The sequence below is a fragment of the Pollachius pollachius genome (assembly GCF_949987615.1).
Source record: "Pollachius pollachius genome assembly, chromosome: 15".
Classification (NCBI taxonomy): Eukaryota; Metazoa; Chordata; class Actinopteri; order Gadiformes; family Gadidae; genus Pollachius; species Pollachius pollachius.
In genome coordinates this window covers 9,554,601-9,581,847 of record NC_136948.1, presented here as the reverse complement: position 1 = coordinate 9,581,847, position 27,247 = coordinate 9,554,601, and the positions used below count along the sequence as shown (strand labels likewise).

Here is a 27,247-nt window from a genome sequence, read left to right as displayed (position 1 = left end):
AAGGAGGGGAATGTAATCTGATTGGCTAATTTGCTCTGTCCCTGACATTTGAGGGAAAACAAATAGAATGCCATTTCAAACAATGACCAAGTCTTTTGCTGACCTTCCATCTGAGCCGGATTCCATGGGCATTCTTCACAGAATGGGAACGGGCCAAAGAAAACAGCATTCTTGGTAAAGTGTGTTGGATTTAGAACAATAATCCCAAATACAAACCAGGCCCCTACTGCTGGTCTTCATGCCTATACCAAGAAAGAATTTGCATTTTCCACAAATTGGGTCACCTAAACCATTCCTGAAAATCCCTAAATAGCAGCACAATCTACAACGATATACAGCGTATTTAAGTTATATTTACTTAAAAAAAAAGAGAACCCTTAAAGGCATTACATGTAGCAATTTCACATTAAAATATCTAAAAATGACTAGACCTGTGTTATATATGTATATTTGAGTTGTGTACTTACATGATCTAAATTGTTTCAGAAAATGTTGACACCCAGAAAAATATGTAGATATATTCTCGGTGATGCCGTCAATGACGTTAGGCCCTTAATCTTTACTAACTTCTGGGGAACACGTGAACATAGATATCCAGTAAAAACCTAATGTATTGATATGGTATTTCAATCGCCATCTCGCTCACTCAAATGTGCTACTTTGACGAGTGGCTCATGCCAGGCACCAAGCTAATGCAGTGTTTCCCACACATAATCCACTTTGGCAGGTCTTTTTCTTTTATAAAACTTTCTTGATTTGATACACTATTGGCCTACCTCTCTATCTACTTAGCTTTCCGGCTACCTGCGTGCACTGTTCATGCACTCATTGCTCATGACCGGAGTCTTCCACAGGGCTAGCCAGAGCTATTGCCCAAGCTAAAGAGCTAGTCATCTGTTTTGGGGGGGTTGCACTCTTTTTTCTTTCTTTTTTTCTCTAGTGTTAAGGTCTGCTTAGTCACGTAGGTTTCTAATGGCCCTAGATTTCTAGTTAACAAACACAGCCAATAGATTAGACACGGTGCTTTCAACAGAGATGCTTTAATCAATGGTTAAGGAGTCACAGCTGTGATGTCAGAGCTCGTGCTGACATGACCTTATAAGGCTGGTTATTGGCCGAGCTTGTGTCGGCCAATTACCATCCAGTGGCTTATATAAAGGGCAATTTAAAGGGACTTCATGACTTTATTAATCATACATTAATGGACTACCTGTAAACTTGTTAAGAGAAGTTATACTACTTGACTCTCATTCTTTAGGCAGTGACTCTGGTGTATTCTACAGGGGCGGCACCACATGGATCCGATGGCAATCGCTCCAACTAGTTGGCGAGCAGCCTGGTCCATGTTGCTGCCATGGCAAAGGCAAACAGGCGACACCATAGGATTTGCTTGACACATACACACACACACAAAGTTTGCTTGACACACACACATACACACGCGCGCACACGCACACGCACGCACACACACACTTGCTGATTTTTACCATGTGGGGGCATCATAGAGTAAGACAAAACGGGGCATTTGTAAGACAACTTTTTAATACATATACCACATATACATGGTACATGTGGTAAGCACTCCTGCTGTCCTTAAGTTCAGTCCAGTTAGCTATATGGAAAATAGTATATTACCATGCCTAGAGTCAAAAGACTAAGTGGTCCATTGAGTAACCATGGGACGAATGGCTTTGATTAGCTTGAGAAACGCCCCCCTCCCCACCCTCCCCCCAAACCCTCACCTCCCGGCCGGGTAATTCTTCCATCAATAAAACAATGACACTCTCCAGAGGGCCAGTTTGATAATAACATAACAACACTGACGCCACCATAGCAGCAACAGCAGCACCAGGCAGGACAACAGAAAGCAATGACCTAGACTTGAGTGTGAACCGTGCCTGCCTCAGGTGTTCCAGAACACCATTGGTTGACAATTCCCAAGTTTACCAAATAAAAGTTGTGGTTAGTGTGTTTTTTGCTATGTAAATGAACTGAGCAAGGTGATTGCACTCATGTGTGGACCAACAAAACATTTCTGGAGGTTGCTGGCTGGATTTCTCATGCTTCTCTTGAGCAACGCACCTAACTGTTTGTATACCTTAGACAACACACTGGTTTGTATACCTTAGACAATGGCATTTTTGGTCATTTATAAGCCTTTGGCAATTAACTTATTATTGATAAGAACTTATTGATTATGAATGATCATCAATACCTAAATTACTTATGACTGAACTTTATAATAAAGTGCTACCAGCATTTTATTTTGAGATCCTATATCAAAGTCAAAAGGGATATAAGCTATGTGGGTACACACAGTGTGTGTGTGTGTGTGTGTGTGTGTGTGTGTGTGTGTGTGTGTGTGTGTGTGTGTGTGTGTGTGTGTGTGTGTGTGTGTGATATTGGTTTGTATGTGGGTGTGTGTCTCTTTATATGTCGGGCCAACCATCAGATCAAGACAAAGAATTCTCTTAAAATATTAATTTGACTTTATTTTGCTTCAAAGTAAAGCAAGAACAGGACAGGTAACTTGTTGGCAGGATAAAGGACGGGAAATAAAGGAAAGAAAGGATAGAGAAAAAAAGAGTAAAGAGGTAAAGGAAGAAGGTAAATTATCAAACACATTTAATCCAGTCTCCCCTCTGCAACGATGTACGACACAGTAAACGTCTGCTGTCTATTGCTCTGAGTAGACCTCTCAATTCAAAGCAAAACTCCCAAGAAAGTCTCAGAAATTGTTTCATGATAACACAAATCTTTCCCCACGCTGTCTTCATTCGGTACTCAGTAGTCAGACACTGAGAACTGCAACACCACACAATACATTCTCCCCAACAATTTTAGTTGAGGATCACTCCGACGGACCTGTCCCGTAAGTTGCGCAGGTGTATTTATGTTTGTGTGTGTGTGTGTGTGTGTGTGTGTGTTTGTGTGTGTATGTGTGTGTGTTTGTAAGTGTATCGGAAAAGGCAGTCAGGTACCGCTCCCAAAAGGAAGTGTGTGTGTGTGTGTGTTAGTGTGTGTGTGTACTAAGTGCATGATTGTCTGTCTCCTCCTGTCCTATACAGTAGTGGTTTCCAAACTAGTTTGCAACCCTTTAAAAGAGGGTCCAAGTCACGGGATTCCCACCATAAACAGTTTTTGTAACATTTCCAAAAAACACAACTATTTAATTACAGAAGTACGTTTGAGGAGTGAAAGGTGGACAATACTATAAAGATGAACAATGGACATAGATACATGCTAGCTCTCTAGCTGTTTTGACCTAGTTGTGAGAATGTATTGCTTATTTTAGGTGGCTCATGGGCCTGGCTCTGTGCCTGAAAGTACCTCACGGCATTAACAAGTTTGGGAAGCCCCTGCTTTAGAGGCCGTTGCCCCATTTTTTGAGGATGGCGTAATCATCATTGATGATGTCACTGCATGTCACACAAACACACACACACACACACGTGGGCATTCCACCATACCTACGCAGCCACCATTGTACGCACATAAGCCACACAGTGGCACAGCAAGTAAAATGTTAAAACATTGTCAAAATGATAATATATCAACCTCGAGGCCATGCATTGTTTATTCGCTTTCCTTCATTCTTGTTATAGACGGACTGATGTGCGTGTGCCTACATGTTTGTCTGTGTGTCTGTTTGTATATAGGTGTGGGGTGTGTCTCTGTGTGTGTGTGTGTGTGTATGTATGTGTGTGTGTGTGTGTGTGTTGTCTGTCTGTGTGTGTGTGTTTATGTGTGTGTGTGTTTATGTGTGTGTGTGCCTGTGTGAATGTGTGTGTATGTTTCTGTGTGTATTCATTTGTGTATTTAAGTCTGTCTGCGTGTGTATGTGTGTGTCGTTGAGTGTCACGTGTGAATGTGTGTGTATCACCCCGGAAGAGCCGGTGAACTCCAAGCCCTCGAGGACAAGCGTTCTCCCCGTGCTAATTAAAAGAGTTAAACAAGAGAGAGCACTTTTGTCAGCCCCCGAGAACACTGTTCTCTTGGCAACGGTTATTTTCTATCAAACTGCCGCACACTGCTCAGCAACCTAGCACGCTCCTCAGCACACACCCCTAGATCGAAGATTTTATAAGCAACACACAGTAAGGGTAGTTCGCACACACGGACGCACGCACACACACACACACACACACACACACACACACAAATAAACAAACACATGCACTTTTCCCTGTGAATGCAGCAAGGTAATTATGGAGCGAAAGAAACAGGCCACAGTGTGTCTTGAATACGCAGCAGGGTGAGAATGATTACATACATTAAAATAGAGAACCGTCAGAATATTTATATTAAAAATACTTTCCTGAAACCGTGGAGCATCCGCTAAATAACAAAAGTTATAAGTTAAATGTTTTTGAAAGGCGAACTGAAATGTAAGACGTACAAAAAACACAGCAAACAAGGGGTTTTATAATAATCGAAGGGGAGTAGTTACACCGACGAGCACAGGCATGTTCTTTTTGGTAACAATCGATTGGGCAAAAGGTAAAACACTGTATGCGTTGTGCAACTGCAGGGGTGTGAGGGTATTGGGGGGGGGGGGGGGGTGAATTCATGGAAACTAGTCCACTCCTAATGCAAACAAAAAGGAAGAATCTCACAAGTGTCTTCATTTTGGAGAACCTCTCAGTCTCCGGGCTGGAAATGTGTGTACAACTCTACCAGAGAGTGTGACGTGTCTTCTTTTTTTGTCCTTTGTATTTTTTACTTTAAAATGTTATTCTATGTACAGAATGAGCATACCTTGCGCGACGTTGAAAGAAATAGGAGGGGGGGGGGGGGGGGGGGGGGGATTGATGACATGGGCGGAACATTCCGGCCCTCTTATGCGTACTGCACGCTCCCCGGGCAGGTTTCAAGCCTCGACAAAGGGATTCCAGGAGTGCTCCGAAACAATCAGCAGATTGCCGGGCGTTCTACAAATAGAAACGACCTGCTCCGTGAACTCTGCTCCCTTCGCCGGTCGTCGTTGTGTAGTCAGAGGGACGGGTCGCGTGTCACCTGTTCGGCCGCAACTGCAGGCCGAACAGGTGACACGCGACCCGTCCCTCTGACTACACAACGACGACCGTCACAGAGGGAGTGTGAAATGGTGGTGGAAATGATGGTGATTTTTTTCTCCACCAAAGGGTCTTGGCTGTGGATGGACGATTGATACATTTTCTTCACAGGGAAAAGTTTGTCCATCAACCGTGTCAATGCAGGTCTGTGCCGACCAAAAAAAGTTATGCTGGCAGTCGTGTGCGGAGAACGTTAATACTTAATGTAGCACAAAAATAGGATATATATACGATTGTCTCCTCGTGAGATTGTCGGTAGGGTAAGACACAACAGAAAATGTTTTTGTTGTTTGTTTCCCAGAGATTAGTGAATTCACAAGCCCCCCCCCCCCCCCCCCGTTTCTCTTTCTCTCTTATCTCTGTTTGAAAACAGATGTATTATTGCACCAGAAGAGTGTCTTGGTTTAAAGGTCACACATGTCACACACACATCATCAACAGTGGGTCAATTCAGGGGACATTTCTCAACATCGTCTTCAGAGGGCGAGGGGGGGTCCCCCTCTGTGCCTCCTGCTTGGGCAGTGGAAGGGTTGACAGGGCTGAGGGGGGTCTTTCAGGGAGTCCCCAGACTGGAGGTTTCTTCACGCGGTGAGGTCGGAAATCACCAGTTTCTCCATCTTATTCCCAATGTCCCCGGGCACCTGGAGCTCGTCTGACTCGTAGTCGTCATCGAAGGACCTGTTGAATCGAAGCACACGCACGAGTCCGGTAAACTCGCTGCCCTGCTTTCTGAGAAACGCAATTATGACTCAGCAGAAAAAACACGCACACAAAGAGGGTGTTTTCTGACCCGTGTACACAAAACAACAAGGGTGCAGCTGTGTTTGTGTGTGTCTGCATTACTTAGCTCCTGCAAATGTTTCAGGTTACATGTCTTACACGATGTTGGAACATGAATAGAGCCGCATCTTGGAACCCAGTGTGCGCGCATGTGAGTGAATGTGTGTGTGTGTGTGTGTGTGTGTGTGTGTGTGTGTGTGTGTGTGTGTGTGTGTGTGTGTGTGTGTGTGTGTGTGTGTTTGTGTGTGTGTGGGGGGGTGTTGCTGCATTGTCTAGACATGGACAACGCAGCGATATCAACATGAGTAGTTCTAGCTGGAGAAGGGCATGTGTTCATTCCATTGACGTCTATGCAATACTATTGTATAGCCTACTATTGTTGTTTTTATAATTGCCATTTCACTATTTTCCTCAAATTCTTGCGCTGAATAGTGACCTGGTTGTGCGTGCGTGCGTGTGTGCGTGTGTCGGTAGGGTTATCTGGATTATATAGGATGTAGCAAGCAAATGATAACCAGTGATAACCAGATCAGACAGTGAAAACCACTAGCTGCTGACCACCGTGGGAGAGAAGGTGATGCAGGCGCGTTAAACGAAGACGGGGAGAGATGATGCGATATACGAGAAAGACGCAGAGGAAATTTCCTACCCTTTGTGTACCGCATGAGACGCTTTTTTTTCTCGTTTCAACCTGAATATTGGCGGGGACTTTTCAGTTGTCATTTGACATTGGTGGGGACGCGTCCCCTGGTCCCCACGCAAATCGACGCCCTTGTGTGGGCTTATGTTTAATGCTTGTTTGTATGACATGCTCGTGCCTGTAGTTTGGGAGTCTGAATGAATCTGTTCATGCCGTTGTGTGTGTGTGTGCGTCCGTGTGTATGTGTACTGTATGTATGTATGTATGTATGTATGTATGTATGTATGTATGTATGTGTGTGTGTGTGTGTGTGTGTGTGTGTGTGTGTGTGTGTGTGTGTGTGTGTGTGTGTGTGTGTGTGTGTGTGTGTGTGTGTGTGTGTGTGTGTGTGTGTGTGTGTGTGTGTGTGTGTGTGTGTGTGTGTGTATGTGTGTATGTACATGTGTGTGTGTCTATGTGCGTGCGTGCTGTGTCTTACGCATCGTGTAGCTGCTCGTTGGCGGTCTCCTCTGCCACTAGGATCTCGTACTCCTCAGACGCGTACTTATCCCAGTCAGACGGCTCTGGACCCTCAGTGTCAATGTCCTGAAACCCACACACACAGACACACACACACACACACACAACCACACACACACACACACACACACATACACAACCACACACACACAACCACACACACACACACAGACACAATCACACACACACACACACACACAACCACACACACACACACACATACACACAGAGACACAACCACACACACACACAGACACAACCACACACACACAGACACAACCACACACACGCACAGAAACAACCACACACACACACACTCACTCACACACACACACACACACACAGACACAACCCACACATACAGACACAGACACAACCACACACACAGACACAACCACACACACACACACACACACACACACACACAGACACAACCACACACACACACACAGACACAGACACAACCACACACACAGTGGGCAACATTAGTATGAGCATGGTTTTCAATAATATACGTGTTCCACTCTTGTAAATCAAACACACAGTGCCATACAGGAATCAGGATAGATCTTTTTTAAGTTAAACAATAGTTCCAGTGTTGAACCATCTTTTTCAAAAGATAATTTGAGGCAGGCAGGAACAAGGGTAAAGGAACAAGGAAGTCAGACATGGATGACATGGGTGACATTTACATTTCTGGATGACATTTACATTTTTGCAAATGTCAAAAAAAGTGCAATCACAGTACGGACAATTCTAATCTATTCTATTCTAAACTATTCTAGGCAATCTATCATTGCTGTAGTTGAGAGGGAGCAGACCTTCTGCAGAGCAAAGGGGTCTCTCTGCTCGTGGTCCAGGTACTTCTCCAGGTTGAAGAAGGTGTCCAGGAAGATGTGAGCCATCCGGCATCGCTTCAGGTCACTCAGGGTGATCTTACCTGCAGGGAAAAACAACACACAATCACAGACATGGACATCAGGCATAAATAGTGTCAGGGAAGAGGTGGACCAGGGAGCAAAACGGAAAGGGAGGATAGGTGGAAGGAAGGGACAGAGGAAGGAAGGGAGGCCAGATAGGATAGTATTTTATTGATCACAGACACAGTAAATCTTTGTGGAAGGATTGATGGACAGATTGATGAAAGGTAGGGAAGAAAAAAATATCGATTGATAGATGGGAGGAAAGGTGGATACAAGGTAGAGAGTATGGATGGAACAAAGGATGCGACGAAGGGAGACAAAGAGGGGAGCAAGGAAGGAAGGACGGACGGACGGACAGACGAGGGAGGACGGAAGGAAGGAGGGCAGGGAATCGCGAAGGATTCAAGGATAGAAGAGATGAATGAAGGAACAAACCAAGGAACAAACGGAATAAAGGGAAGGGAGGAGGGAGGGAGGGAAGGTAGGAAAGAAGGACAAATTGAAGAAAGGAAAGAACAGAACGATCGAAGGGGAGACGCAACGAATGGAGGAAGGGAGAGAACAAGGAAGGACAGAGGGATAGCTGGACGGATGTGCGAAAGGAGAGAAGGAAGACGATAAGGAGGATGGAAGGGGAGACTGACCCTGGCTCTTTGGCTTGACCAGGTCGAGCATCTGACAGAGCAGGTCCTGGAAGGGCAGGGGTTCGATGCCCATGCCCTCCATGCGCTCACACTGCTCCTCGTAGAAGTACTCCAGCTCAAACATGGACAGGACCCCGTCTCCATCCATGTCCATGCAGCGGAACCAGTACTCTATGCTGCAGACAGACACAGACAGGGAAACGAGAGAGTGAGAGGGAGAGAGGGAGAGGGAGAGGGAGAGGGAGAGAGAGAGAGAGAGAGAGAGAGAGAGAGAGAGAGAGATATATCACTTGCTTAAAATCATTAATAAGTTATCGATAGTTATAGGGTCAAAAGGTCTGTGTTGGGAAGACTGCATCAGAATTGTAGTCCTAACCCTGGGACAGTGTAGGATATAGCATTTCCTAGGCAGCCTGGAGAAGCATCTGACAAGCGACCTTCACTTGTCATCATCTGCCTCCATGACAGTGAAAGTTCTGGAGAGGCGGCGCCTAGCAGTTCGGGGCCTTGGTGTTGGCAAAATGAAAGCAGACCAGAGTACTCTCTGTTGGCCACCAGTGCGAGCTGGCGATCGAAAACCCACTTTTCTCCCTAAGCAGGCCTGAAAGCTGCTGCCTAGCCCGGTTTACCGGGAAATTGCATTCTAGGGCTTGCTCTGTCCTGGCCTCACCTTAAGTGTCTGGAGAACAAGTTTCGGACAAGAGGAACTGAGCTACAAAGACAAATTCAGATGGCAACGGCATGCTGTATGTTGGGCATATGCTTCAGCCCATAGCTACCGGCATATTGCATAGCTATAGTGTCTCTGGAACTCACTAATTTCTGCAAGTGGGAAGTCTAATCCCAGATCTGCTAAAGCCATCCTCATGGCTAGCTTGACTGAGGCTGCACTGGCCTCAGAGCCTTCAAAGGAACCGTAAGCAGTTCCTTTGTGGGCCTGAGCGGTGGTCTCTGCTAAACTATTCGTTATCCGAAAGAGGTTGTCTGATGCCCAGGTAGACAGAAAGCCCTCCTCCCAGATGGACTCAGCTGTTGAGGGCAAGCGAGCACAAACAGTCTGCCTCAAATTGAGATACAGGCTTAGCTGGAGGTGGAACCTCTTCTGGCCGGACACTAACTGTCTGCAGATTTAGCAGGAAAGCCTTCATCTCTGCCAAATGGGACGCTAAAGTGCCCACCCTGGAGGGCGAGGTATCTCCCATCTTGCTCCTCGTCCTAGATTAGGCCAGGTCCAAGCCACTCCTCCTTGGCGCTTGACCTGCCGCCATAACGAACGGGGGCAGAAAGGAATCAGCCATGCCATCCTCTATCCCTACCAATCTGGCTGTTCTATCAGCCACGGTAATGTGGCACGAGGGGCACCAGTCTTGACGAGCCTTCTGTTGAAGAGGAGCCAGGCATCCTGAAGACTCCGTAAGCAGGCCAAGATACAACCCGCATGAAATGGGAGAAGACGAAGGGGAAACCAATGCTGGGTGGGTTTGCCTTTTACACAGTCCACTTGTATGGTGTGGCGAGTCACCCAGGTCATAGGTGACTTCGACACTATAAGACACTACTTTCACTCGCGCGATCGATATACGGGTGCTAGTGCACCGCTTCTGAATGAATTTTAAACATTATTTGACGTTTGTCCTGACAGGGCCTTGTGCTTGGAGCTTGAGGTTACATGAAACGGTTCATTCAGAGTGTTGCATCATACCGACACATCCAATGAACTGACGATCCAATAAAACAGTACAGAAGTAGCCCAGCCGTAGTGGTAACATATATCTCCCAGTACCATGCAGAGAGTGGAGTACCTGGTGGGGTTTTTCTTGTCCTCCTCAGAGATGAGAAACCAGACAAACTCGGCGTAGCTCATCCTGTTCTCCCGCTGTACCGAGTTGCCCCTGGCAACCAGAAGCAATCACCAGTTAGCATTGACCAGACCTGCAGCTGTGACCCTATGTAACGCAACCTTTTGTCTGTGTGTGTGTGTGTGTGTGTGTGTGTGTGTGTGTGTGTGTGTGTGTGTGAGAGAGAGTGAGTGTGTGTGTCTATGAGTTTATGTATATATATTATGTTTGTGTATGTCTGTATAAGCACTCTGAGTGGATAAATGTGTGTGTGTGCCTGTATGTGTGAGCGTAGCTGTGTGTTTACCTGGTGACTGCTCCTGAGAACATTCTTTCAATTATCCTGTTGGAAGAAGCTGTAAATGACAGAAAGTTATAATGTGACTTGGTTTGAATAGAGAAGATAATTCAGACGTCTCTGTGAACAAAAGCCCCCGATACACCATGTACCAGGCAAGATGTGAACAAGTGGTTAGCAAAGAAAAAATAAATTAATAGATAAATAAAAAAGTAAATAGGTTTTCACTTTTCTATTGTAAGTAGTTAATGGTCCAAAAAAATTCTCGATGAGGTGACCTCGATTCAGATTTGTGTATGATATTTTTTAATATGTAGAATATTATCAATGATGCCATTACATGACCACAGTGTGCGTGTCGGTTTCTTTAAGCATCTGCATTCAATTTGGCAGAAGATACTATAGGCTCTCATAGTACAGGCTACTATTAGACTTAAATACTATCATTAAAGTTAATATAATACATCTATTCAATTAAACAGGGAGCGGTCTCTTTGGAGACGGACGTCTCTGTTCTGTCTGAACTGCGCAATCTATTCACTCCTGATCACGACAAACCCTGCATCAATAAGGAGACTGTAGAAGCCTGGGAGTGACTGATAAGGTAAAATACACGTGAACGAGGATTGTTCAGCCAAGGTTCATATTACGAATAAATATTTGATTTCACATTTTTACATTCCATGTACAGTATTCTATTTCATCGTTATTATTCTATTTTATTTTATTCTAATTATTTCATGCCCACTATTCTATTTCGTTTACAGCTATTAGTATATTTTTATTTTATTCTAATTATTTCATGCCCACTATTCTATTTAGTTTACAGATATTAGTATATTTTGATTTTATTCTAATTATTTCATGGCCAGTATTCTATTTAGTTTACAGCCATTATTATATTTATATTTCATTCTAATTATTTCATGTCCAGTTTGGGTCCTTGTGGAAGGAGCCTGAGAATGAGAAGACTTGCATTGCCATTGGCTGCTGCTGTAATTGTTGTGCTTGTGACAGCGACCCCTCTTGGATCTCTCTTGGATCTTGAATCTGTGTGAGGAGCCCCTCACCGTGGTCGTTGTACCGGGCCAGGTCCTTGGGGTCTATGTAGAGGTCGTGGTCGGTGTCGAGCTCCCAGAACTTGCAGTAGATGACGTAGAAGTGCTCGTAGGAGAAGTAGTCGGTGATCTGGTTGATGTCGTCCTCTTCCTCCAGCAGCGCCAGCGTCTGGAGGAAGTTGCTGCGCCGCAGCTCCGTCATGGTGACGCGGCCCGACCACGAGCGGTTTACCACGTAGAAGATCCTCTGGATCACCTGCCCAGAGAGAGAGGGGAGCGACCAGAGGAGGGGTGTTAAAGGTCATAGCATCGATGTTGGTTGACGTCACTTCTGTTGGTATTTGAAGCGAGATCCCAAACAGAGCCAGCTCAGCCCTCCCTTCCGTGTTTCGGGCATCCAGTAAAAACTATCATGAACGCAGCGCAGAACCCCACAACACCCATCCCCTTGTCGGTGATTGGTTGGAATACTATTTATTTGGGTTTTGATGAAAGTGATAATTTATGTTTCGGCCTAGAACCGCTGATGCAACCATTAAGGCTCAGTTATGGTTCCATGTCGACGCAACGCAATGACCACGCAGACGCTTCGACGCAGTCGGGAACCTGTTTTGGTTCTGAGTCGGGTTTTAGTGAGTGGACCAATCACATTCCTTGCTGCTGTGTCACCTCAATGCAAGGAGGGACGCAAGGAGGGTCCGCAATGACGTAATGGGTCTGTAAACTCCCTTGCGTTGTGTTGACGTGGAACCATAACGAAGCCTTTAGGCCAAAGCACCCCTCTGATCTGGCATATGGGTCTGGCCCATCTCGTGATCAGACAGATCTCTAGCAGACCTGGCACAGGCCGGGCCAATCACAACTGTTTATCTTATTCAGGGCATGTTGAATATGATGAGGAGTGACCCTATCGGAGGGCGGTTGAGGCATTTTAGTAAACAACCAAGATGGCTGCCGCTGATGTGGCACACGTTTGGTGGCTCTGATTGGTTGTAGATCTATCCAATTGCGTCCAGAGGCATTCTGGTCTGCACCGGTTGATAATGCCCCTTGGTAATTGAGAATGTTTTGAGTGGTACCAGATTAATACGCCTATGCAAATTGGTCTGGCGATGTCAGGGCCAGCGCTACACATGTCTTCTAATGCTAGCCCAGCTCTGCTAACGCTAGCCCAGCTCAACAAATGTCTGCTACCGCTAGTCCAGCTCTACACATGTCTGCTAACGCTAGCCCAGCCCTACACATGTCTGCTAACTCTAGCCTAGCGCTACACATGTCTGCTAATGCTAGCGCAGATCTGCTAACGCTAGCCAAGCCCTGCTAACGCTAGCCCAGCTCTACACATGTCTGCTAACGCTAGCCCAGCGCCACACATGGGTACACAGTGCTAATATGGGCATGCGGGCGACCAAGGTCCTCCGTTTCCAGAGGCTCTCAGGGGGTGAGGGCACGGCGTTCCGTGATGTAATCAGAATCCGACGCATAGCTCTGTGTACGGGAGGGGGGGGCAGCTGCAGACCCCGTCATGCTTCACCCGTTGCAGTTGTCCCCATGCGGCGACGAGCAGCGTGTTGCGGTTACACAACAGTCACATGACCACCTCACTATTCTTATTCATGGAGTCATCTTCATCATTGGTGGCATTCGCAATATTCACATCTGACCATGAGCATATTCACACACACACACACACACACACACACACACACACACACACACACACACACACACACACACACACACACACACACACACACACACACACACACACACACACACACACACACTGAGAGAAAGATAGAGAAAGAGACAGATAGAGAGATAGACAGACAGACATACTGAAAGACAGACAGATGGACATATACACTTACAGACATTTAGCCACACAAGACGGAAACAGATATAGACATAGGACACAGACAGAGTCTAAGAGAGAGAGAGACTGGCAGACAGATGGACACAGGAGACAGACGGACGCTGGGCTGCTGGTGTCACGGCAGCAGGTGAAGAAGTAGGAACAACAGTGCAAACTACTCAGCACACTGAGACTCTAAATGTCCAATCAAGCTCCAAGTTCCAATTGATTCTACAATCTATTGATTCTGCATTCCAGTCTGAATGGCACACATAAAGTTTAGTCTTTGTCATAAAACTGGTTTAGCAAAGGGAAACACAACACTTACATGTGAGTAAGGACACAACAATGTAGCCTAGGGCAAATTATCTTACCAGGTAACTGATTAAATCAAATGTCAACGTGTTGTGTATTCTATGATGTACTTATTCATTAAACAATACAATGATATCTATAATGTAACCTTACAAATTAAATAGATTTGTCTTACATTTCTCACTACACAAACTTTTTTAATTCTAAAGTTTGTGTATATAAAGTGTTTAAAAAACGTTATGTACAAGAATACAGAGAATTTTCCCGCCTAACTAATCCTTGACACGTTACTCACCGTGGTGATGTAGCGGGAATGGAATTCAGGCGCATCTTTGAGAAACGTCAGCCCAGGGTGGGTGTCCACGATATCCTGAACATGGAAAGGAACGAAGAGCATTTGAAGAATGCATTCATCCATGCTTTATCGTCTTTCATTACAGTCAGTTTTTCACCAACTGAGCCAGATTTGACCCAACCATGGGTATGCGTCCACGTTTTGACCATATTTAGTTAGTTGGTGATAGGTGATGTGAGCTGAGCTCAGTGTTGGGTTGATACATACAGTAACAATTTTATGTGTGGCTGGGTTTACGAATAGGATGAAAAAAAAAAGAAAGGACAGCTTGTTTTTTGCCTTAGTGTGTGTATGATTAAAATGTTCAATTAAAAAAGCTTCCAAGTCACTATGCTGAAAATGGGTTGTGCAGACAAGATAGAAAAAACCAACAAGTTAGCCTCTCAACCTTGATTGATAATACCGTATTATTAAACAATTAGGCCTGAACACACCATTAACCTGCAAGAAACATACTTTGCATGATCTAGGAAATATTCGACTCATGTTCGCTGCACTGGTGTGATGTCATCTGCAGATGATTGGTCGGTCGATTGGCGTTGTGAGTGTTTTGTACCTGCATGAGTGGGATGAAGTCCTCTTGCTCCAGGTAGCTACAGCTGGGCTTCGCCAGCAGACAGATGAACATGGACGAGTCGTCATGGCAACTGTGCAACAGCCTGCAGTAGAGAGGAGGAGGAGGAGGAGGATGAGGAGAAGAAGAGGAGAGGAGTGAAGAGTGGAAGAGAGGACAGAGAGAGAGGAGAAGAGGAAAATAAGGGACAACATATAAAGAAGAGATTGGGAGGGCGAGGAGAATGACTTTATCCATTGTCAGACGAGGAGTCAGGCATGGAGGGAGGGAGGCATGGAGAGGTGGATGTATGTCTTACTTTCTCCAGGTCGCAATAAACGAGTGGACAGACACAAATCCAGTCCTCTCCCCGCCCGCGGCGTTGAACAGCGGCGCCTTCCAGTAGAGGGGATACCCACACGCCTAGAACAGACAACATAGATTAGTACGAGATCAAGATATACACAGATTTATACAAATAAATCACAAACCGCTAGAAATTGATATCATAACGCTGTCAAATCTGTTCCGGGAAGTCAATTATTAAGTGTTTGCGAATGTTTTAGTGTTCGGACAGTTTCACTCAGCCAGGTTTCATGCATATCTGCCTCAAGGTGCGTTCTCACCGAAATGCAAAGGCGCTAATAGAGCTACTACTCGCACAAACGACATGAAATTCGCATTGTTCGCGTTTTGCTGGAAATTCGTGTGAAGCAGTGTCACTCATGAAAGGGTCACGCCCTGAAGCCTGATGGAATCACAAAGGTCCTGAACTTCACCAAGCTGCGCCTCTGGATGGGGTTATGAGCCCCAATACGACGGCGTTGGGTTCTCTGACGTCTCTGGGACAAAACCAGTATAGAGCCGCAATGGTGGTTATCTCGCCCATTGCTAGTGGAGGGAAACGTTGGAGTTTACGCGAGGTAAGCACCTCGTTCTTCTCGTGAGTAAACACTCGCAGTTTGTGCGGTCAAACTCGCCCGAGTGGGAAATTCAGGAACAAAATAATGTATTCAATATGGATATGCTTTGTAAAACACATCAACAAATAAAGTGGATCATTTGGAATACAATTTTGGATTTAATAAGATTCTATTTATCTAATGATTGTTATTTAACCCATTCAGACCGGATCACGCATCTGTGCGTGTTTACCTTTAATGGTAAACACGCATTGATGCGCAATCCGGTTTTAACCCATTTGTACCGGCTGCTGCGCGGAGCAACATTGTATCTACTAGATACAATGTTGCGCCGCACAGCAGCCGGTACAAATGGGTTAAAGGATATCTGCCCCTTCCACACAGTAACGGATACATTTTGAAGCTGGAGGAGCCCGTGTTTGCATACGGATTTCTACTATCTCTGTGTCTACATTGAGCGAAATCCACGTCAACAAAGGCAGCCGAGGAAGCTGTGAAGCGCAGCCTCGATATTAAAGGATGGGGAGTCATTATCTATGAGGCTAAGGTCAATAGTTCAATAGGCTATGGATAGGGTGCTTGATGATGGGTCCTTAAAGCGAAATGAAGTAGCCAAAAGGGACATTACAAATGGGAGGGTCGACCTACACCTATAACAGGGGGGATGAACTGAACAGCCGGTACCGGTTGGTGCAGGCCACTGGGCGGGGCCCCTTTAAGGGGGCGTGTGCTGCTGTCACCTGTGACATCACACATTGACCTCCACTGACCTTGGCGATCTTGGCCATCTCATAGATGTCGGCCTTCTCCTCCTCGAACTCGGTGAAGGCCGCTTCGGCGGCGGCGATGGCGGCGTCGTGGTCGGGGGGCGGGCCCGACGCGGGCAGCCCGCGGGGGTGGTAGAACCTCGGAATGTTGATTGCGGACCGGGGAGGGGGGAGCAACACCGGCGCCGGGACCACCACCACCACCGCGGGGGGAGGGGGAGGAGGACGAGGGGCAGGGGGGGGGCTGGGGGAGAGGGCGGGCGGGGCCGGGGGAGGGGTGCCGGGCTTCTTCTCTGGTTTGGACTGGACCTGGGAGGAGCAGAGGAGGGTGTGGAGGTGGGGGGGGAGGGGAGTTAGAGGTCAGGGTGGTTTGTGGGAGACAGACAGGTGTTTTGTGTTTTGGGTGGGGTCGTACAGCGTAGTAGTGTTGTACCGCAAAGTGTCAACCCAACGGAAAGGTCGGGGTTCGAGGCTGAACCCCGATGCTCACAGGTTTACCAGCAGGGCTTCCACCTTGGTTCCTTCCTTCTCCTTACTGTCTTGTGTAATACGATCAAAATCCCTGCAAGATCCCTGCCCAAATAACAGTAACAGCATCCCTTCTGTTTCATTCCATTTGAGGCACCAATGAGTCACCATAGACTAGTCTTTCATAACACGCAATACATTTATGCTTTTTTGCAGGTTGTACGCTTCTGTGATTGGCTTGAGCAGTAGAACAGGAACATTTCGAGAGGTGGATAGTGTGGTGGCTCAGGTTGAAGTGCCCAAGCCCAAAAGTTGGTGCACAGCCATTAGTGTTTTTGTAAATACCCATTCAATCTTTTTCAGGCTTTTAAGAGAAAGAAATACTTGGACGCACACTCACACAGGCACGTGCACACACACAAAAAAAGGACAAAGTAAAAGCTCTTAGTTCACATTTAGGTAGTTGGACTGAATATGCTCTCTTAGTACTTAGATAATTAGTTTAGACTTAATTAGTCTGTGTTTGGTGCAGACAAGGCCTCAATAGGTTGTCTATTGAGTAGGACAGCTGTACCTCCCACCACCACAGTGTTCCACCTCATTCATTCTATCACTCTATTCCTGCAGGCCCATCCTATAAATACCTCACTGGTATCTGCCTCAGAATAGTCTCTCTCTCTCTCTCTCTCTCTCTCTCTCTCTCTCTCTCTCTCTCTCTCTCTCTCTCTCTCTCTCTCTCTCTCTCTCTCTCTCTCTCTCTCTCACTCAGAAAGTGTCAGATAAATGCACATAATGTGTTGGCTAGAGTGCATGTTTTCCAAGTGTGACAAAGAGATAAAGTGAGAGAGATACAGGCAGAGTGAGAACTAAAGAGGAAGGAAGAGATTGACCACAACACAGCGATAGAGAGGGACAGAAATATTCGGTTATCTCCAACACAACTACACCGTTCTTAAAGCGACAACAACACATATCAAAGCACACTATCACAAACAGCCCAAAGGTGCATCTTCGCCTCACTGACTGACTTCCTGTTTAGCCCTGCCGCTAGCCAGTGCCCTCACTGACCTGCTGCTGTTGCTGTTGCTGCTGCAGCTGCAGCTGCTGGAAGCACTTGATCCTCTTCTTGAAGCGCGAGGGGAGGACAAAGTCACACCCCCGTGCCAGAAAGGCTAGCTCCCCGCGCAGGTCAGGGTCCCCTCGCAGGGACGACTCCTTGATCATCATGGCGGGGGCAGCGACGCGCACCCCACCCCCACCCGAACCGGCCACCGGGGAAAAGGGAAGCCCGACGACCAGCTAAGGGAGCCCACCCGAAATGTGACCGATGGGGGCGACCCACTCGAAGGTCCGGTTAGGCTGGGCGGATGAAGCGGGCGATCAGGGGGTAAGAAGCGACGGTAGCCGGACAAAGTGTCACATGGGGCGAGGTTGGGGGGGAACCGACAGCTGAAGAAGCCAGATGCGCCGGGAAAGGTTGTGTCAGAGTTGTGGGTGGGGGGGGGTCCGGCGTCCCGCCACGGCCCTACGCATGCGTCTCACGCGGGATTCGCTCACAGCGCACACACGCGGTCATTCATAACAATATGTAAAAAAAAAAAAAAATCCCAAGGGGAACAGACAGCCTGCACTCCTGCACACACACACACACACACACACACACACACGCAAGCACACACGCACACGCACACACACAGAAACGCCTACAGCAGGTTCCTGCCCCCTGGTAATCCACCAGTTGTTTCGTGCATCGGGATATTCCTCAAAGATCCCTTGTAATCGTGCCGGCTTTTGAAGTAGAACCTCGACGGCGGCCGGAGGTGGTGGTGGCGGTGTCGGGGACGGGGTCGGGGAACGGGGGGTCTGGTCAATCGCTGGCCAGCAGTGAGACACTCTTCCCTGGGGTAGAAGGAGCTCGTCGGAGCTCCCGCTGCTCGCTCACTCTGGAGGTAGCGGTCTAGTTTTAGTTCTGACTGGTGCCTGTCGCTCCAAGAATGGGCTACTGGTGGACTACACCGAGAAATATGAGCCATGCCGGGCTGCGGCGACACACACACACACGTGTGTGTGTGTGTGTGTGTGTGTGTGTGTGTGTGTGTGTGTGTGTGTGTGTGTGTGTGTGTGTGTGTGTGTGTGTGTGTGTGTGTGACGCTCCCGTCTATTGCCTGTCCTGACTAAAGTTAGACGTTGGGAAGTCGTAATGCAAAGCGTTTCCCAATCTGAAACATTTTGTCATGGCCGCAGATCACTAAAGTTGGCTGAGGCAGTCTGTTCAGAATGAACCCACTTTTATTGATGATAATGGACCACGAGCACCAGTGCCAACCAAAAAGTCTATGTATACATATATACAGATTTCCATATACATGAAAGTCAAAAATAGTCCTGAAATGTGTTGATATGTAGCCGGTATGATATGCTGCGTGTATATGTGAAAGTAACCTTCCTACCGGTACCTTCTATTATTATACTGTACCCTTATTCTAAACAATACTATTATATCAGTTATATCACTGTTTTCTGTAGACTGAAATATATACAACAAGGAAGCGGTGTGTAAAGTGCAATGTTACGCCAGAATGTTATGCAGTGAAGCATGTCCGTGTTGGCTTGTGGAAATATTAAGGACGAGGTCAGCCCAAAGTCAGGAACCCACAGTCCAGGCTCCCCTGGTACGCTTTTAATTTCCCAGCCATAAAGTATCACTTCATTGCCACCCGACAACATCTCTCTCTCTCTCTCTCTCTCTCTCTCTCTCTCTCTCTCTCTCTCTGAATGTAATTGGAATCTCTCTACCAGTTCACACCAGTCAAACCTATCCTCCATCACAATGACATTAGCGAAATGTTCAGCGATGACTGTATAAAGGCCCCTATTTTACTAAACACCAATAAACTGGCCGCTTCACTTCTCGGTATTTGTTTGAACAGTGAACTAGTGTAACAACTGCAAAATGTTGCTTGTTTATTTAAAGGGGAGTAGTATAAACAGTGCCATCTAGTTGTTGTGGACCATCAATGTACAAAGATATATTTATATAGATACACAGTGTTTGTGTCAAATTAAAACCAGATTCAATTTGTGATGATTCACTTATGTTTTGGTATATAATAATAAGGTCAGACGTGGGTATTATTATGTCATCTTGGACATCTCAGGCCAACCCTTTCTTAATGAAACCCCCATAGGACCTGATGATGACTGTTCTTTGCTACGAGGTCAAAGGTCATGGCCCGATCCACCCTGCCCCACAAAAAACACACACCCACAAACACATACACACACAACCCATCTCCCCTACCACTAACCAATCACAATCTCTGTCCACACTAACCGACAGAGCAAGACCCGGAGAGTTCAAAAGCTTCTGTCTCCCAATATGACAATATCGACTGAAAATGAGTTCCCACAATTTTCCCTCTCATGCCCTATCATCGTCCCTCGTCATGCGGCCTGTGTTCTATCATTAATGGCTGTATAAAGAGCTCTATGTGTGTGCTTGTGTGTGTCTGTGTGTGTAGAACAGATGCTCTCAGGCAGCTGTGTGCTCTTTTCCTGTCTGAATGACAGGTGGTGTAACCTAGCCCTTGAAAAAAAGCCTCCCTCTGGGTCCTAGAGCCTGATCGCTCATTACACCGGCCACAACTTCCTTGCTTGACTCAGGGTTTCCACATTAAAACAAGTTCACCACAAGTAAACAGGAGACAGAGCTGTGGTCAGGCTCTACTAATGTGAGTACTTGGGAAAATGTCACACACAATATCTTGAAATATTATACTGAGTACTGCTCCCCATTGGTGTTGTCTGCAACATCAACTCTGTGTCCGTTAAACAATTTCAGAAAAGTTGAATTATTCATGTCCAGGATATGCATTATCCATTGGTTTAATTTGGAAAAAAAAGAATTTTATGGCCAACACACAAAGTAGTTAGAAAATAGCTTAGCATGATTGTTCAATGGCCGAGGGCAAATCGTTTAATGGTTTGGGTGTTCGACTCCCAGCCAAAAGCTACTGGGTTTGACACCTGATGTCCACTGTCTCACCTTTAGGAATCCTTGAGTAAGATCCCGTAACCCTCTACATGCTCAATAAAGACAGTATCAGATAACAGCGTTATCTATGGGAAAAGGTGAGTCAGCAATATGGGCCAGACAGGTGCATGAGACACACACAACCCCTCTCTAAACCAAGTCATCTAACATTAGCATAAGCAGTCTTAAATAGAACTATGGGTAATGTGTGTGTGTGTATGTGGGTGTGCGTGTGGTTATTAATGGTCACAGGAACCGCCTCTTTACCTCTCAGGGGTAATGGTGAGGGGATAGTGCGAACATTACAACTTCCTAAACACTCCAACCACACACCCTCACAGAAGCGAACACACACACAATATTCTACCCTGCTATAAGTACACATATGTGTAAATCAGAGTGGATACGACACTTATGTCTGGTTTGGGAACAGGGCTGATTTCACACATGCATCCACATACAACAACTCACACAGACATACACACTCTGGGAACCCGTCCACTCAAGAACATCAGGTCTCGTCAAGTTCTCCTTTAACAACAGATGACATGGATGACTTCCTGCTCGCCACATCTACATCCTGTCAAACAATGACATCCAAAGCAACAATGACATCTTTCTCAATACCAAGAACGCCCAGTTCGGACTTGGGTACTTGGGAGTTAGGCTCGGGAGTGCAAACTCCCCAGAATGGGCTGCAGAATACCGTCATTCAGTAGTCAGAACAGCAGCCTACTACTTGATGACGTCACCATCTGAGGTTGTCTTGGCAACCCTCCGGTTATCTTCACCCAATAAAACAAAACATGAAATAAAAAACAGCCCTGCCTCTTCTCTTCTTCCAAGAAATTTAGCCTACATGCAAAAAGCCAGTGGCTGGAAAAACGTTCTTGAAGGTGGTTGTTTTGGACATTGGTGAATGAATGTCAATGTCGAATGAAGATTCAACAAAAAAGCATAAAAATGGATCAGAGTTATAGCCAACAGTTGTGTGTTTTCTCCTCCTACATTGCCAATTGTTTTGCATACTGGGACATTTCGGTATCCCGGATCCACACAAGTCACTTCTCGATGCATACTAGATCAATTGGGCAGAGCAAGAATACATCCTGGCATTAGTCGTGTAGTTGGCAAAATGCCAAGAAGAGGGACAGCATAAGATGATGGAGAGAGACAATATTTTTATATTTATTGATCATAAATCTGGATAGCAGTCGGCGCTACAAGTCAATGTTTACTTGCAAGTGTGTGAAACTCCACTTTAACTTAGTCCTCTAATACATAGGATATTTTTGGAGGATAAGCTCATCTTCACTGGCTATATGGTTTGCGTCCGAAATAGGGTTAGGCTTCTCAGACACTTATATACTTATATACAGTATAACTCCAAGGGAAGGACCCGCTCTGTATGTAGATATAAAAGGCTCATTCTTAAGTTTTGTTATTCTATTCTAGCTATTCTTATTTTTATGGATTATTAGACACACACATATATATATACAAACATATTATATTTAATGTCTGCTTAGTCCGTTCTGCTAGATGCCACTCAATTCGATACAGTTTAATAACCCGCATACATTACATTAACCTTATAATGCTTACGAAAGCAGGGGGTAAAAGTATGAATAAGGAAAACTGTTTATTCTTGGATTCTAGGATTTTAAGCAATCAAATATTATAAACATATAATAACAAAAAAAACTTGGATGAAATAATTATGGAATGAATGAACAGAGCCAAGAGGATTATCAACAAGCCCCTTTGCTTAAAAGGGGCTTCGGATCACAATCGGATCACTTCAAAACATTATCGAGTTCAGCCCCCTTTCTTCGGTCAACCAGTAATGACTGATCTGCTGGCCAGAAACCTAAACCCAAGTTAAATTGTTTCAGGCGTCTGCAACACCCAAAGGATTTCCCCCGGTGGACGAGAGACACGGGTAACGGCGGGTTTGCTGACAACCATAAAATACTTCATAAGGGGTTAAGCTTGGCATCCCTATTTTAACACTCACACACAGCGATGCCTTCCCAAACAGCCATCTATCTTGAGATGACAGATTATGTAAGCTTACCCTGCCTGAGAAAGTCTGCCTGACTCTGGTCTGACTCCTCTATGAGAGGAGGGGCCATATCCAGGTTAAGCAATAAACAGCACCCAAACTGTGATCCTATTGGTTGGGAATCAGTTAGTTGGGACTAACCAATAAGATAACAGTTCAGCACTGGAAACCAGTGACCCTATTTGTTAGTCCTAACTAAATTGTGTTATTGGTTGTAGGGGTGGGTGATACGGCAAAAATATCTTCTATAAATTCATGCGGGATCATGATCCATGAACTTATCACGGTTTTTATGTTTATTTTGAATGTTGGTTTACAGTACCACCAAACAAATGTCTTTATCAACAAAAAAAACAAAAACATTTAGGCCAAAGTACCATTTCGAACAGGTCTCAAGTGTTCAAAATTATGAACATTTGACAAGAATTTTGAAATGGTTTAGCATTGGTTTCATAAGAATACCTTTATAACATTCAGGTGTAAGTGTACCCACCTTTTCAGCTAGATTTCGAACACTCTGAGAAATGTAAAAATACCTTTTGTGCTGAGAGTGCTAGGAGGGGGGGGGGGGGGGGGGGGCGTGTCATCCCCATGGTTACGACCCACAACAACTTTGTGATACATTTTTAGTACCGCCGTTGTGTCTGAGCGCTATAATGAGCGATGTTGTATATGTAACCTTCACACACCGTGGCGTTATACAATAAGTGCCCGGAAAGCCTTACCCTGTTACCCTGACACCAACATAGCAACATATCAACCGCTGCTCGGGCATCACACGACACACCATGGGTTTATAATGGGAGCAGCAGTAGCTCAGCAGGTTGAATGGTAAATCTAAGGTTGCTAGTTCGATTCACGGCTCCTCCTGGCTGAGTGTCGATGTGTCCCTGAGCAAGGCCCCTAACCCTTACTGCTCCCGACGAGCTGGCTGTCGCTGCCGTCGGTTTGTGAATGTGTGTGTGAATGGGTGAATGTCAGGCAATACTGTAAAGCGCTTTGGGTGGCCACTGGTTACAATAAAGCGCTATAAAAATGTCCATCCATTTATAATAGTGTCTGGGAAGCATAACCCTCGCCTGTACTCTGCAATCAACATGAACCACTCCACAGACACCCTGCCACCAGTGACTCTTCGTCGTGACCTCGAAGAGCATACTAAAAAGGCAATTAGACATCACGAAAAGAACATTACCAAGCATAGCTCCAAGCAGAGTGGTAAGTCACAAACTGATTGACTTTCAAAAACAAAAAGTTTTACAATGGATATTCCCCATGGTTATGACCCACAACAGCTTTGTGATACTTGATTAGCACCGTTGTTGTGTATGAGCGTTATTGCAAACACCAAAAATTAACCGCTTTTCAGACGGAGCTTCACCACACACACACACACACACACACACCCACACACACACACAAACACACACACACGAACACTACTGCCTTATTCTATAGCTGTCCAGTAGGCCTAACTTTTACTGAAGGTAATAACCCTGATTGGACGTCTGATTTAGGATTTAGCTGAGAAAAATACTTTTGGACGAGCCACAGAGCTGCGATTGATAGAACGTTCACTTTAGCACAATGCTAATGGTCTCTCTGTGAAGGCAGATTGCGGAGGCCTTTTAATCGTTCACTACCTAATATTGTCATATTGCGCACCCTTTGGTGACCGGGAATCGACACTTCCTTTGTTTTTATTTCACAGAGGAAGCAAACCTGGATAAGCAGCGGCAATTTAACAGTCTTTTCATTGCACAAGCGAACAATAACATGCCCAATGGCCCTGAGGTCGAAATATCACATTTTCATGCAAATACTTCCAAGGATGGAGCAACTAAAGATCTCTTTAGTTCTCGAGGAAATAACGGTGAAATGTGGGAACGAAGTAGAGGGAAGATGTAGTGGAGGCTCGTCTACGGCATTCGTTAGGCATTTTTCAGAGGAAACGTGGAATAATTAGACAGGTTCCTGCTTGTGGTTACTTTGACAGCTAAGCAACATGATTGTCGATCACCAAATGTTCCCCAAACCCCCCAAATTATTGTAGGATCTTCAGCTTAGTAGCCAAACAGATATTCGAAACAAGCCCTTAACCACTCAAAGACAATCTTCAAAGTGCCTAACACTAAGAACACATTAGGATTAGTCATAATCGGGCAGAAACTAAATCAAAGCGATTTTGTTGAGTGACCCTCTGAGAAACAGATCACTCCGTTTAAGCCTTTGGTCCCTTTTTCACTTTAGCCATTATTTATGTTTACAGGGCTTAGGTTGATGGATGTATTTCATTCTTGGGACCTTTCATAGTAGAGGGGTGGAGAGTCTAGGAATTATGATGTTTAACTCCAAGCAAAAAGCCGCTGGGTTTAAACCCCAATGTCCTGAATGCACCTTTAGGCCTCCTTGAGCAATATTCTTTTAGCGGATGACTTTAGAGTAATTAGTCGTTAATATTGTTTTTAACAGAAGAGGTGGCTGCTGTGAAAAAACATGGTGCAGATGTCACATGGGTGTTAATTCCCGACTCAACCTGCAGATGCTGCTTTAGAACATCTTCTTGAAGCACTTGTATTTTTCCTCTCTGTGCGTCTGTGATATGTCCTGGGGAACACTAGGGGGCAGTAGCTCTTTGTCTGCATATCAATACAGCTGGCCTGCGGGTCTGTCAGGGAGCTACCACGATAACTAAAATAGGGATGCACCAATCTGTTTTTTTTAGCCCTATTCATTATTTAGATTGTCCGCTTTAAGGGTTAAGCTTCTTGGACACTTCTAGAATAGCGCCACATGTTATTGTAAACAAGACATAACATCCCTCATTATAATGCTCATACAAAACTATGCAAGCAAGATAGTATTAAAAAGGTTGCTATGGGTCGTAACCATGGGGATAACACACCGCCCTCCTTCCGAGAATTATTTTATTCAACACACACACAAAAACACATAAGCAATATAAACGCACATACACACAGCCAGGATACTTAAAAAAATAAAAAAATAAACTTAACAAAACTCAGGATGCTATTGTGTCCACATTTACCAGTTTAACTGCACAAATCCTGTTTTCAAGGAGCTACTCTGGCATTTATAAACATGTTGTTCTGGTTTCCATGGTGATCAGGGGGGAGGCCAACGGATGCGTTACGCCATATGCCTCTCAAAGTCAAAAAGCCTATGAAATAAAAGTCTGACCTACACAATAGTGTGCTCTATCTGTGTGTGTGCTCTGTGTGAGTGTGTGTGTGTGTGTGTGTGTGTGTGTGTGTGTGTGTGTGTGTGTGTGTGTGTGTGTGTGTGTGTGTGTGTGTGTGTGTGTGTGTGTGTGTGTGTGTGTGTGTGTGTGTGTGTGTGTGTGCACGAGCGCTGGGAAACATCAGTTGGATTATATCCCAGATTGAATGCTGGATCATTATGTCACTCCCTTAAAGGCAAAGAGTGTGCACCTACTGTGTGTGTGTGTGTGTGTGTGTGTGTGTGTGTGTGTGTGTGTGTGTGTGTGTGTACTTCATAAGCCCCCATTGTATGAATCTGAACCGAGGTTCCTGTGGGTCCAAAGTGTGTGTGCATGTGTGTGCGTGCCTGCGTGCGTGCCTGCGTGGACCTTTTTCCATTGTCTTCACTTAACTTTAGTCCTTTTAATTCTATTTGATCCCTAACATTCATACATACCAGCACAGGCCCAGTTGGTTAATCAATGATATGAATATGTGTGTGTGTGTGCGTGTGCGTGTGTGGCAGAGTGTGTGTGTCCGTGTGCATGCGTGTGCTTGTAGCTGTGTCCACTCGCACCTGTGTGGAAGTCCTCCCCTGTCCCAACAAGGTTCCTGCTCTGACCTAATTTCCTGCGAACACAGCCGAAGGGTGATGTCATGCAAACCTAAGCCTGGGCCAACAACTCAACCCCCCCTCTCGCTGTTCATCACCCTCCCCTCGGTCCCCAGAAGTACTCTTTGCGCCAAGTTCACAGTGTTTGCTTATGATAAGTCTTTCATGCTGTTTCTTATATAAACTCAAGTATTGTTGTTCCCTCTGCTCTTATCTCCCCTAGTAAGGGGTGTTCAGGCTCTGTGTCAGAACAGAGACTTAAACTCTCTGGCTCATTAGATACAAGCCTAGGCATGGTGAGTGA

General features: G+C 45.6%; 1 protein-coding gene across 1 annotated transcript in view; it reads right to left on the bottom strand.

Moving 5' to 3' along the window:
- Positions 1-5,155: 5,155 nt before the first annotated feature.
- LOC307086660 (serine/threonine-protein phosphatase 2A regulatory subunit B'' subunit alpha-like) overlaps positions 5,156-27,247 on the bottom strand; it is a 55,511-nt gene continuing 33,419 nt past the window's right edge. Inside the window, 11 exon segments of the mRNA XM_079751946.1 lie at positions 5,156-5,753; positions 6,974-7,080; positions 7,836-7,954; positions 8,582-8,757; positions 10,384-10,473; positions 10,727-10,775; positions 11,788-12,031; positions 14,241-14,315; positions 14,857-14,959; positions 15,173-15,276; positions 16,547-16,852. Coding sequence (XP_079608072.1) covers positions 5,657-5,753; positions 6,974-7,080; positions 7,836-7,954; positions 8,582-8,757; positions 10,384-10,473; positions 10,727-10,775; positions 11,788-12,031; positions 14,241-14,315; positions 14,857-14,959; positions 15,173-15,276; positions 16,547-16,852 — 1,470 coding nt within the window. The 3' untranslated portion in view covers positions 5,156-5,656.